Source organism: Diadema setosum, chromosome 10 (assembly GCF_964275005.1).
Source record: "Diadema setosum chromosome 10, eeDiaSeto1, whole genome shotgun sequence".
Lineage (NCBI taxonomy): Eukaryota > Metazoa > Echinodermata > Echinoidea > Diadematoida > Diadematidae > Diadema > Diadema setosum.
The window spans coordinates 8864118-8877971 of NC_092694.1; the positions used below are offsets into that span (position 1 = coordinate 8864118).

The 13854-nt window shown below is 41.6% G+C and overlaps 1 protein-coding gene across 1 annotated transcript in view; it reads left to right on the top strand.

The window, feature by feature from the left end:
• The window catches only part of LOC140233718 (intraflagellar transport protein 172 homolog), a 54171-nt gene that overhangs the window by 16848 nt on the left and 23469 nt on the right, over nucleotides 1-13854 (top strand). Inside the window, exons 12-23 of the mRNA XM_072313818.1 lie at nucleotides 818-919; nucleotides 1568-1704; nucleotides 3052-3244; nucleotides 4748-4840; nucleotides 5912-5989; nucleotides 6418-6666; nucleotides 7694-7772; nucleotides 8527-8647; nucleotides 9056-9290; nucleotides 10708-10805; nucleotides 11332-11467; nucleotides 12460-12576. Coding sequence (XP_072169919.1) covers nucleotides 818-919; nucleotides 1568-1704; nucleotides 3052-3244; nucleotides 4748-4840; nucleotides 5912-5989; nucleotides 6418-6666; nucleotides 7694-7772; nucleotides 8527-8647; nucleotides 9056-9290; nucleotides 10708-10805; nucleotides 11332-11467; nucleotides 12460-12576 — 1638 coding nt within the window. The remainder of the gene's footprint in view (nucleotides 1-817; nucleotides 920-1567; nucleotides 1705-3051; nucleotides 3245-4747; nucleotides 4841-5911; nucleotides 5990-6417; nucleotides 6667-7693; nucleotides 7773-8526; nucleotides 8648-9055; nucleotides 9291-10707; nucleotides 10806-11331; nucleotides 11468-12459; nucleotides 12577-13854) is intronic.

Sequence of the window (13854 nt, forward strand, 5' to 3'; positions counted from 1 at the left end):
CTTCTCTTCCTCCTCCTCCTCTTCCTCCTCCTTCTCTTCCTCTCCTCCTCCTTCTCTTCCTCCTCCTTCTCCTTCTCCTTCTCTTCCTCCTCCTTCTCTTCCGCCTCCTCCTCTTCCTCCTCCTTCTCTTCCTCCTCCTTCTCTTCCTCCTCCTTCTCTCTTCCTCCTCCTCTTCCTCCTCCTTCTCTTCCTCCTCCTTCTCTTCCTCCTCCTTCTCTTCCTCCTCCTTCTCTTCCTCCTCCTTCTCTTCCTCCTCCTTCTCTTCCTCCTCCTTCTCTTCCTCCTCCTCCTCTTCCTCCTCCTTCTCTTCCTCCTCCTTCTCTTCCTCCTCCTTCTCTTCCTCCTCCTCTTCCTCCTCCTTCTCTTCCTCCTCCTTCTCTTCTTCCTCCTTCTCCTCCTCCTTCCTCCTCCTTCTCTTCCTCCTCCTTCTCCTCCTTCTCTTCCTCCTCCTTCTCTTCCTCCTCCTCCTCTTCCTCCTCCTTCTCTTCCTCCTCCTTCTCTTCCTCCTCCTTCTCCTCCTCCTTCTCTTCCTCCTCCTTCTCTTCCTCCTCCTTCTCTTCCTCCTCCTTCTCTTCCTCCTCCTTCTCTTCCCTCCTCCTTCTCTTCCTCCTCCTCTTCCTCCTCCTTCTCTTCCTCCTCCTTCTCTTCCTCCTCCTCCTCCTTCTCTTCCTCCTCCTCCTCCTCCTCCTCCTTCTCTTCCTCCTCCTTCTCTTCCTCCTCCTTCTCCTCCTCCTCCTTCTTTCAAATTATCTCAAGATCACGACCAACAGATATTCAAATAACATTTCTGTGTTACAACTTTCTTTTGTATCCACAGTGGGTGCCCCAGAGCGATGTGGTGGTCGCCCAGAACAGGGGCAACTTGTGCGTGTGGTACAACATCGACCACCCGGAGAGAGTCACCATGTTTCCAATGAAGGTAAGAAATCCTTAATCTCCAGTGCCATGACATAAAGATGTTGGTGATGAATTACAGGGTCTAGGGCAATTACCCCCTGGGCAATTACCCCCTGACCCTTCACCTGGCCCTTATCCTTAATCTCCAGTGCCATGACATAAAGATGTTGGTGATAAATTACAGTACATGGCATGACAAACAGCCCATGCTTGGACTTTGTCATTCACTAACATAAAACGGTGCTGATATTTTGTCAGGAATCCACAACCTTGTGGTTGTCATTTCAGATGTTCTCTTCTATCATGACATTTTTCTCCTATGGAAAACAGGTTTGAAATCGCAAGTGCAAATTGTTGCTTTGTATGACTAGGAAGGTAGAAGAATTGCATTTGATTTGGAAATTTGATGGATATTTGTTCTCTGTACTATTTTCTGTCAAGTAACTGAACTAGAAAACCATAATCAGATCCAGACACGTTGCAAAATAGCCGATGTGTGATATGTGCACATGGGCTGTCATTTTTTCGTACATTCCGTATGACATGTCAAGTAACTTTTGAAAATCATGATCAGATCCAAAATTGTTATAAAACAGCTGACACATGAAATGTGCATGTGGGACTGTCATGTATTAATCCATGATGTACCTCCCTTTGCTGCGTCGCGCAGGGCGACATCGTCGACCTGGAGAGGGCCGACGGCAAGACCGAGGTCATCGTCAACGAGGGTGTCACCACGGTGTCCTACACCCTGGACGAGGGGCTGATCGAGTTTGGCACGGCCATCGACGACGGCGACTTCGCAAGGTAATCATAGTGTTAAAGGGACTGTACAGTACTGGTTGAGGTGGGGATTCATGTTTTGAACATTCCTAAGTGAGATAATGAAAAGCCTCTTATGAAATATGAAAGAGCATGTAATTTTAAGAAGGATTCAACGTTTATTGGATGAAAATTGGTTTTTAAATGGCTGAGATATCCAAAAAAGTGCTAATAATAAAAGGCGACATGCCACAACTTTATTAGGATCTCTTTGTTTCACCTTGTTTTTGGATATCTCAGCCATTTCAAAACCGAATTTCATCAAATAAACTTTTGATACCCCTTAGAACTGCATGCTCTTTGACATCTCATAGATTGGTTTCTGAATATCTCGCAAAACGTTAAAAGCTAAATCCTCACCTCGCCCAGAACTGTACACACCCTTTAATGGCAGTCAGAAGCTGTCATCTCAGTCATCATGAAAATTGGCAATTCTGTTTTTCACTGCATATCTTGTAGTGGAAACAGAGAGTAGATTGAAGTGGTTAGATGCATTAAATCTGAACAAAATCAGGAGGGAATTTACTTTGAAAGAGAAACAAGAATTTATAGTCTTCCAGAGTGCATTTGTACATTTAAGCTTTTAAATTAGCAAATGAAAAGCTTTTGAAAATTCCCAGAAATGTATGAAGACAGCAAAGGGATCATACAAAGTTGATTTTTATATTTTTTTTTTTGCTCTACTTTACAAAACACTAACAATAAAGAAGAGAAGATAAGAAAAAGATCAGTGCCAGGAATACTAGTGACGTGATTGAGCAAAGAGAAACAAATAAATGCAGGTGACACTTTCATCAGCACAGTCTCCGAGCAGACTATGTCAAACTACTCACAAATCCTGAAGATATATATCGAAGATATATGACAGTGGCCCAAAAATATCTCGTCAAAATTAATCTTGATCACAGATACACTAAAGTGAATCTGCAGAAGAATTTCCAGGCAACAGTTTTGGGGGATGATAGACCTAGAGATGCTGCTTCAAGCTTCAAAGAAGGAAGCCATTTCTCTGATATTCATAGACACATAGGAAAAATCATAACATTTGCTCTGCATTTTGTATCAGGGCAATTACCCCCCGAGGGCAATTACCCCCAGGCTAAATACTGGTTAGTGATAAGGTTAGAGTAAAGACTAGGGTTAGGCTTCGGGGTAGAGTTTGGGTTAGGGTTAGGTTTACGGTTAGAGTTAGGATTAGGTTAAGGATTAGGGTTAGGGGAAGGGTCCGGGGTAAGTGCCCAGGAGGTAATTGCCCTAGACCCAAAGAATCACATCATTTGCTCTGCATTTTTTCTTCCTCCTGCCTCATCCGTTGTCGTTGACCCATCTCAGAGCCGTGGCCTTCCTCGAGACCCTGGAGATGACCAGCGAAACGGAGGCGATGTGGAAGACCTTGGCCAAGCTCTCCCTCGGGGCCAAACAGCTCCACATAGCCGAGCGATGCTTCGCCGCCCTGGGCGACGTCTCCAGGGCTCGCTACCTGCGCAACATCAACAAACGGGCCAACGAAATCACCAAGGAGACTGTGAGTGTCAATTAATTTGGATGAACCAACGAAGCATTTCCCTCATTTTCTTCGTTTCATCACACATATTAACACCTCAACAAAAACAACATGGCAGTCATTTCAAGTATGTCATACATAGAATAGTAACAAGACGTATTCTGTGTGCTGTACATTCTGATTTCAGTTGTTGTGCGAGTATACTCAGGTAGGTGTCTATGGGAAATGCAAAATCAGCCCGTCTTCATTGGGTTAAAGTAACATAGCCAGGCAAATGCAAAGACTTCACTTTGTGTGTGGTAATTGAAACTGCATTTGATATTACTTCATCAGACTCTTAAAGCCCAAACAAAGTTCTGGTATGCCTGCAAAAGTTGTCAAATTTTGCTCCAAAATGTGAACGTATGCCTAGGAAATATGCGGAATAACGCTGTAATAACAAGATATTCGATGGGTAAGGACGAAAATGGGATATGTTAACCAAAAACATTCAGTCTCGGAACTTACCCGAACGGGGTCAGGCTAGACTCGGACTCGGGGATAACTCGGCCTCGCTTTGCTTGACGGCGGGATGAATTGTACTGCTACTGGTTTTCCCTCTGGATTGTACAGTACTATGCATACGGGAGCGGCCTGTATAAACTACATTGTAGCGTTCTGGCTACTCGCAGTAATGGTCCGAGTTGTTACAACACGCGCATCAAAAACCTCTTTGGCGCGCATGCAAAATTAGTGTGCGCCTCTCAAGCACCTCTAAAAACAATCAAAGACAATTGATAAACAACAACAAAAACTTCAAAGACCGCGCGTCTCAGCAACTGAGGTGATGTATGTGCGTATTATAAAGCGTCTTTGCTAGTAGGCTTGAGGACCGCGCGCTGTCCATTTGTTTTTTACAGGATTAGCACGCACTTTCCTGTCTGCTCAGTAAGGCCTCGTTTGGCCGGTGCCCGTAGTATTACTAGTATAGAGTACTGATGAACATGGCGATCACGAACTGTGTGTAAATTGTCTGAAATAGGGTTGAGTTTTCCCCAAGACCGAGTTAGTCTGGAGCCTTCTGGAATAAAAGTCGGTTTACCGACTTTTATTATTTTTCTCAAAATACTCCAAAACGACTCATCATTCCGGCAAACCGCGTCAGCCAGGTAAGTTTCTTTGTAGACTCTTTCGATATATTGCAAGCAAATATGAAATGGTGCCAGACGGGTTCTCAAGCCCTTACCAGAACTTAGTTTTCACTTTAAATGGGCAAATGATGCCAACCCCTTGTTAGCAATAGTCATATTGGTATCAACCACATTGTGCTATATAAAAAGGAAGAGACCTTATCTTTATTCATGTAGTATTACAAGGCAATGGACTGAGTGTAAACTGGATGACACAAGACAAAGGTCAGTAAAGAGAAAACTTTGCTGAAACAGTGTATGCCATGTTGGTCAACATTGTGGTGTCAAATTTCACAGGGCCTCACCTGAGTTTGTGATGGTTTCATTTCTGGTCTTCTGTCTTCTCTATATTCAGGGAGAAGATGGCATGAATCACTACAGCACTCGGGCAAAGCTCGCTGTACTCAACAAGGAGTTCTGGGAGGCAGAGACCATCTATCTGGAGCAGGTGATTCTATCATAAAGACTTTACAGTGCACACCCGTTTTAATGAACACGGTTATAACAAAATTCCGGTTACAACGAAATAAAAATTCAAGCCGCAATGTTACCCACACTGTGTATTTTTGTTTTTTATTTGTTCGGTTATAACGAAATTTCGATAAAATGAAAGAGAGCTGCTGGTCCGGAGGACTTCATTATAACGGGAGTCCACTGTACTATAATCTATTCATGTCAGTCAGTTGCCAGGGCAGAAATTAGTGTAATTTAGTTTCCCTCGAAGCACCTAACTGCCGGTTGAGAATGATAAGGGCATTTGGTTGCCACTAAACCCATAGTGTTCAAGACAACACCCTTCTCATGCTCAACCAATAAAATTATCCCTTAGTAATAAATGGATCCATCCTCAATGTAAACAACCAATCGGGCAGCTGTACTTTTGTGGGCAAAACTTAAACAGGAACATATCACCTGAACAACAGATGGGTCTTGCAGCTGTGGACTGTTGGTACTCCTTTACCTTGAAATTGAATTGTTTGTCTCCATACAATTGGCAGAGCTTTCACTTGTTCCGATTTTGCTGTAATTTGTACTTCTTTTGCCAAAAATACTGCAGGTTTCATGGAAATAACTGTTTTTCTCAAATTGTAATACTACATATGTCCATTAATTGCAGGAAAGGTAAAAAAAAAAAGAAGAAAATACTACACTGTATTTTACTACCAAAAATATGACTTTTCAGCCTTTAGAATATGGCAATACTGTGTATTGTGTTGGCATCCCTGAATCAGAGCCTATATGATCTATAGTTAAATATAATCTTGAAGTCTGCCTGCTCTTTGTAAATTCCTGTCATTTTCTTCTCTATTTCTCCACTGACTTTGATCCTGTTGAAATTGTAGAATAGTAGGAGTTTCAAGGTAAAACACATTTTCTCAAATCTGAGATTTATCAGCTACCATCACTCATCTATCAGCTATTGACCTCAATAAGTTTTGATAAAATTGATACACGATAAATGATGATTATCTGTATAATATTGACGTGTCTGTTCATCCCTCCATTCCTTCTGTGGTAGAATGCTATTGATGAAGCAATGGAGATGTACCAGGAGCTCCACAAGTGGGACGAAGCCATTTCTGTTGCCCAGGGCAAGGTGAGTTTGGGAAGAACTTCAGTCCGAGTCCGACTAGTCTTAAATCCTTTGAACGAATATGGTATCAAAATTCGTTGGCATTATGTTTGTTACCCTACGCACAAGGCTTCAGCTTTTGTACCGTTTAGTGAACAAAGCTGAAGGCTAAAAAGCAAACCAACAAGCTACAATTAAAAGTTTGATCGCAAATGGGTAAAGTCCCAACATAAGATTGAGCAAAATAAAACCTTTCCGATGACCCTTGATTCATAACAGAATTTTTGTAAAGTTATCATAAATACATACCATATTTTCTTACTATTTCCTTTGTTGTTTTGTTCTGGTTTTTATTTTATTTTTTTTTTTAGCAGGTTCAATTTCTAATATCTCAAATTGACATGAACGGATATTGTTATCAAGCTCGTGACTGTTTTTCTAATCATGGGCAGGGACACCCTGAGCTGGAGAGCCTGAAGCGTAACTACTACCAGTGGCTGATGGAGACCAGGCAGGAGGAGAAGGCTGGCGAGCTGAAGGAGAACGAGGGCGACGTCCACGCCGCCATCGCCCTCTACATGAAGGCCGGCATGCCGAGCCGGGCGGCGCGGCTGGTGACGAGCAGCGAGGAGCTGATGGAGAACCGGGACCTGGTCCAGCGCATCGCCGCCACGCTCATCAAGGGCGAGTTCTATGAGAGGGTGAGTGTTTCACCCCTATACCACCACCCCCTAAAATGGGGGCCCTGTCTCATAGTGGATAAGACTCTAGGGCCCCATTTCATAAAAGATGTTAGGATAGCAACTCTTGCTGGAATGGCAACTTCCAATAGAAACAGCCAATCAGGAAGCTGGATTCTTGTCATTTACCATGACAATTGCCATTCCAGCAAGAGTTGCTATCATATCAACTTTTTATGAAATGGGGCCCTGGTTTTCAGTTGGAGGTGCGAATCCCGTCAAGTGACTTCATCCTCGGATGATATTTTATACTCAGCATGTTCCTCTTCACCCACTTATCCTATTGAGGACGAACTGATTGTCCTCCTACGTGCATGTCCCATTGACATCTGCCCGAGTATATTCGGGACCAGTCTTCAAAGCGTTAGTGTGTGAACAGGTAGCCTACTTAGCAACATAGCAACATATGTAGGATTAATGATAATGGCAGGGCCCTCTTGTAGAGCAGTGGCAACACTGAAGAGGCTACCCGGGATAAAGAAGAGCGTATTATTGTAAATACATTGTATTACGTTATTACGTTATGACGTCAACGGAAGCTGGCCTGCTCAATGTTTGTAGCCTTTGTAATATTCACTCTTTAATAATTCCATGCCAGATGCAGGTGTTAAGATTTAAAAGCAATCTTGTGAGATATCGCTTAGTATGCTTTGATTGTTTGTGAAAAAGAATATTAACAGAAGCACAGTGTGAATGCATGTTTGTCAGAAATACACAAAATACAGAAATTAATTTTTTTTAAATAAATAAATAGTGCTGCAAATACCATATTTGCTGATATTTTAGTAAAGCACCTCAAGAGAAACATTTGCATAACACAAACGTTCATTACAGTTGCTGCAAATTTTGATTAAGATAACATGTACAGCTGTATCAACGCAGATTTCATATCACACTTCCCTATCTCAACAACTGGAAGTCACAATTAGCAATTCTGAAACTATCACTCTACTATTGTTTCTTTCGTGATCATTTCCTTACGGTCCAGGCTGGAGATTTGTTCGAGAAGACAAGGGATGAGCAACGTGCCCTTGAGTGCTACCGAAGAGGAAAGTCTTACAGGAGAGGTGAGAATCATTGAATTATATCATTTTATGCTGGATGTGCCATTGAAGTGATGGTTGTCCAAGGCCAAACCAGCTGCATTTCTCATTAAAGGAGAAAATAAGTTTTTGCAAAAAGAAGCAATAGTGTCAAATGTCAGATTTGTTTAACACGTTGATACAAGGTTAATGTAGGCAAGGGGTTGATGAGCCAATCCTGAACTGAAGTATTAGAGCACACAGAGATATACAAATGTCACACAATTATTATTTATTTATTAATTATTCTAAATATTCTGTTATTGGATCACTTGGGTTTCGATCCCCATTAGATAAGCTTGCTTTCATGTAGGTTCTGTCATACTTCTCTTTGTACATAAACCAGTTTAGATTTCGACAAGTTATCGTTATGATTACTGTGTATATCATGTATGTATTTTTTTTTACATTATTGACAAGGGTTGTACAAGAACTTGTGCCATAATTACTTTTGATGAGATATTGACAAATGAGAAGTATGAAACAAATTGAACTTTAATTGAATCCCGTAATTATGTGCTATATCAAGTATCACCTACACACCTTTAAGATAGTATGTTTCAGGTCTTACTTCAATACTTCAAAACTAGCAATCTCTGCTGTCTTGTAACTGTCTCATTCAAAGCTGTTTTATGTGTAAATCAAAACCAGTTAAGATATTCCTGACTTCAGTGTGTTCATTGTGCATGATAAGAGAAAGTGGAAATAAATGTCATCTCCCACCCCCGTCATCTCCTAGCCGTGGAGCTGGCACGCATGGCCTTCCCCAGTGAGGTGGTTCGTCTGGAGGAGGAGTGGGGTGACCACTTGGTATCTCAGAAGCAGCTTGATGCGGCCATCAACCATTACATTGAAGCAGGGTGAGCTCCCAAAGTCACTGCCTGTGTGTAACTAAGCCACTGTTTAGGGGAAGAGTAAGTCACTGTCCCAGAGGGCTAACCCTCATCAGCATGAGGAAGTTCTTGAGGTAGCATTCAGTGATAGTAATATTGATCGGCTGGTGTCCTTTTTACATTATGATTCAATATGCTGTGATCCAGTATTGTTATCATTTTGTATATTTCACAGTACTTTAATTCTGAAAAATTGCATTCAGTATGCATACTTCATAATATGCTACTTGACACAAGTGTGTTACTTTTGTCATTCATGTATGGCTGTGTCTACGTTCTGTTGTCTATAATGTTGCATGTGAGCACGTTTTGTGCAAGAATTCAACTTTTGCACCAATGATGAGAGGTGTACATATTTTCCCCCTTCTCTTCCAGAGCTTCCCACAAGGCTGTGAAGGCAGCCGTGGACTCACACCAGTGGACCAAGGCGGAGCAGATCATCAAGCTTCAGGATCCGGACATCGCCGAGCGTTACTACCCGGTCATCGCCAAGCACTACGTCCAGGTCCACGACTACGAGACGGCCGAGCGCTACTTCACCATGGCGGGCCAGACCAAGGAGGCCATCGACATGTACACAGCGGCCGGAAAGTGGGAGGCTGCACACAGGGTAAGCAGATTGATGACGATGATGATGATGATAATGACGATGATGATGGTGATGCTGATGATGCTGATAGTGATGATGATAATGGTGGTGATGGTCGTAATAATGACTATGGTGATGGAGGTGATGGTGGTGACGATGACGATGGCAATGGCGATGATAATGGTAATGGTTTTAATGGTGGTGCTGATGGAGATGATGATCATGATGATGGTTATGACAGTGACGATGATGTGATGGTGATGATGATGGTGGTGGTGGTGATGATGATTGTTATGACGATGGTGATGATGGGGATGGTGATGGGGGTGATGCTGATGCTGATGGAGGTGATGATGCAGATGACACTGATAGTGATGATGTTGATGGTGATGGTGGTGATGGTGGTGATGATGATGATGGTGATTGTGATGATGACGGTGGTGATGATCATATGATTTGCCTGACCAGGCCTGAGATGCATCTAATAAAGTCATGGCGATGGAGGATTTGATTTACCCAGAAAGTATGAAAGATTTGTGATTGTCCTACACATTTCTTCCTGGAGGATATTAGATCATTAGTGAAAATAGTTATACAATGTAAGTGATAAATAAAACTATATTAAATTGTAATATCTGAATCTCAACAGGTTGACATTGTGAACTTGCTACTGAAATGCTGCTGTGTTTGTGCATACCAAAGGCTTAGGTGTAAAAATGACTAAAAGTTACACTTATCATTCCTAAGCACTGTTAATGTTTAAAGTAGTTGTGAAAGTTACGTACAAAGATGAATGAAAACAAACCAGGGATGGCTGAAGAAAGCAAAGACACACAAAAGCATTCACTCTACTTAACATTCTACCAGATTACCATATATTATAGAGAAGAGGGTAAGAATTTGAAATATGCAAGAAAACTATGAATGTCCACCTGTTTGAGGCCACTCTACCTACATAGCAAGAGAATCTCCTGCAAGTGCATAACGACCCTGTGCAAATTTGGCCTAAAGTTTTCAGACCCTGTCACTCTAGTAAACAATGACAAACATTCAATCAGCAGTGATAACAACAATGATAATAAGAATGATAGTGATGATGAGTGGACCATGATGACTGTAATGATGATATTAATGTTGGTTGTCATGGTGATGATGCAGCCACGTATGAATGATGCACCTGCCCAATCAGAAATGTGCTGTCAGTATCTTACACTGTATCTCCCTCCCTTTCTTCCACCATGTTATACTGTCCATAGCAGTAGTAACAACAATGACGATAAGAATGATAATGATAATGAGTGAGCATGATGACTGTGAAGATGATGGTGATGATGTTGGTTGTCATGGCGATGATGCAGACATTAATGAATGATGCATTTGTCTGATCACAAATGTGCTATCAATATCTTATCTCTCTCTCATGTCGTACTGTCCACAGCTTGCCATGACATGTATGAAGGGGGAAGACATTGCTGTACTCTACATCAACCAGGCTCAAGAGATGGAGGCTCAGGGGAAGTTCCGGGAGGCAGAGAGGTGAGTCATACACTCAGCTCATATTTCACATCTTATGAGCATCGAATGAATTTTACATTGCAAACTGCACGCTTGCATGTGAATGTCAAGATTTCTTGCACATTTAATTCCTACATCTGCTTGTTACAGTTGATCCCTGCTGCAAATAAACCATAGTCCATGAAATATAGTGTACTACTACTTGCGTAGTAATGATGTGTTACTTAATATCCCAACAACCACAGTGGTGTAACAAGCTGACACAGGTATAAGACATTGATTACCCACATAATCATAGGTCAGCTTTACAAATATATCAAAGGAAGGATATTATTTGATGTTTTTAGAGAGTTACGATATACTGCAAGTTTATACATTTGTTTCTTTTTCTTAACCCGTGGAGGACGGGCTGAATTCATCATAACACACATTTCTCATAGACACGTGCCCGAGTATTCTCAGGACTCGTCTTCAACTGGTTAATGTTTGTTTGAGGAATGTATTAATTTTGCACACTTAATGGCTCTTTTTTTTTCTGTTATTCCAGACTGTATCTGACGGTCAAGGAGCCTGACCTGGCCATCACTATGTACAAGAAGCAGCGTCAGTATGATCACATGATCCGACTGGTCAAGCAGCACCATCCAGACCTCCTGCAAGACACCCACCTTCACTTGGCCAAGGTATGGTCACGGTCAAGCTTTAGCTTAAAATTAGAGTCCAGGGTGTGGTCAAAGTCCTGGTTTTTTGAGGGTCAGACTCCAATTTCAGGCTTCATATTAAGTACAGCACTCTGAAGGGAGACACTGTGCCCAGTCTGGGCCACATTCCTCTGACGTTACATGGCGTAACTCTCCAAAGATTTTACTTGTCCAATTTCTGTAAGTAGTAGGTCTGAAACATGTACATGATTATGTCAGTGCTACCAGATCTGAGAAAAAATCTGAGTTAGTGTAGAGATGGCAGACCTGTAGACAGCTGGATGCAAGAATGTATATCAAACGAACAAGATTTTCACAAAATCTCATCTGTTACAAGGGCAGATGGATTGCAGGATGGAAGGACATACTGTCTATCTATCTCTATTGTTATCTATCTCTGTATCTGTCTATCTGTCTATCTATCTATCTATCTATCTATCTATCTATCTATCTATCTATCTCTCATTATCTCTCTGTCATATTTATCTAGATATCTAGTCTTTTAATATATCTATCTATCTACAAGAAATGTATCTATCTGTATGTTTACCAGCCACTATCTCCCTATCTAACTTTGTATACATGCATTAACACATACATTTGTAGATGTAACATATGTATGTACTCACATGTACTAGCCATTTATACGGTTCATCCTCCATCCGTCCTTCTCTTTGTGTATATCTATCTTTCTTGTTATCTTTGTCCATCTATCTATCTATCTATCTACCTACCTATCTATCTATCTATCTATCTATCTATATATATATATATCTGTTGTTCTACATATTTTTTTATCTGTACATACATAGGTACATAGAAAACATGCATACATACACTCATGCTTGCATAAATCTATCCATTCACAAACCCATCTGTACTTCCATCTCTCTGTGTATATATCTCTTTATTCATCTATCTCTATGTATCCATCTATTAATCTGTCTCTGCGTATCTGTCTACCAACCTTACAGGAGCTAGAGAATGACGGAGCCCTACGTCAAGCTGAGCAACACTACACAGAGGCCAGTGACTGGAAGGCTGCAGTCAATATGTACAGGAGCAACGACCTCTGGGATGAAGCTTACAGGGTGAGACTAAAGAATGAATACATTCTCTGTGACTATTTGAATCTTGTTAAGATTATGAGCAGTTCCGCCAAGCTTACAGGGAGAGACTAAAGGAGGAATTTAATTTTGTGACTGTTGGAATCGTATTTTGATTATCAATCTGTTGGATGTTCCATTATGCTCATACAGAGCTGCCAACCGTTCCGAAAAATTCGTATTTGTTACGAAAAATCGAAGGGAATACGAAAATACGAAAAACGTCCTTAGAAAGTACGAATTCACAGTGGGAAGAATAATGGGTAAAAAAATGGCAAACGCACGTCGCATGTGCCATATTCTGTACTCAGCTGGGTATATCGATGCAACGCGTACGCACCGTATGTGGAAAGCGCTGAATAGAAAAGTGTGCGCACACGCATATCGCTGCTTGCGTACTGTGTACACCGAACAGAACTTCGCGCGCGTGAATCCCTGCCGCCTACGGACTCTGGATGTTTACATCGATCGCCGTGGTATCCCCATGTGTGGCCGGCTGGGGAGCGTGAGTACAGTAGCTTAGCTACACACTGTAGCCAGCTACAGTACCCTATTTCGTTTTGAGGGGGGGTAGAAAGCGTTCCGTTGTGCAATGTCTGCTTCTTTTTCTCTTCTTCTTCATCCGCTTGTCCCTTTCCTCCCAAGTACGAAATGATTTTTAGAGTGTTGTGTGTTTTTTTTTATAACATTTTTGCATCATTTTCTGCAAGGAAGAGGTGACTTTCTGTTCGTGTATTGATGTGCGCTGCAGTATGTGCAGGTGAAAAGCGTTCGAACTTTCTTTCCCCGAGTATCGTCACGGTGGATACTCGATGTATTTCTAGGCCTATTAAAGAAGATCTCATATAACAGAATACTTATAACAAATTTCCGGTCAAAATGAATTAATTTCCTTTGTTTTGTAACGTCTGTTGACTTGATCTCAAGGATCTCGTCGCAATACCGAGTTTCCAATGTGTATTTATTTTCGCGTAGCTTTCGGTGCTGCAAAATTTTGCTAGGGCCTAAGCTTACTTCTAAACTTCGTTTTATTTCTGTCGTTTCTCACACCTCGTTTGGTACGATTTCTTCCATTTTATATCACTTTATCCGTTCCCTTTATACTTTGAAGTATTTAAACGTAATTCTCTTAAGTGTCTCGCACTGTTATTTTCGTAACGGCGATTTCTCCGCTTCGCTGCAATACTTTTTTCGAATCGAAGCGACGGAGTTTGATCCCAGCCGCTTCAATGTGCCGTTTGTTGTATTTTCTAAATGTTTGTG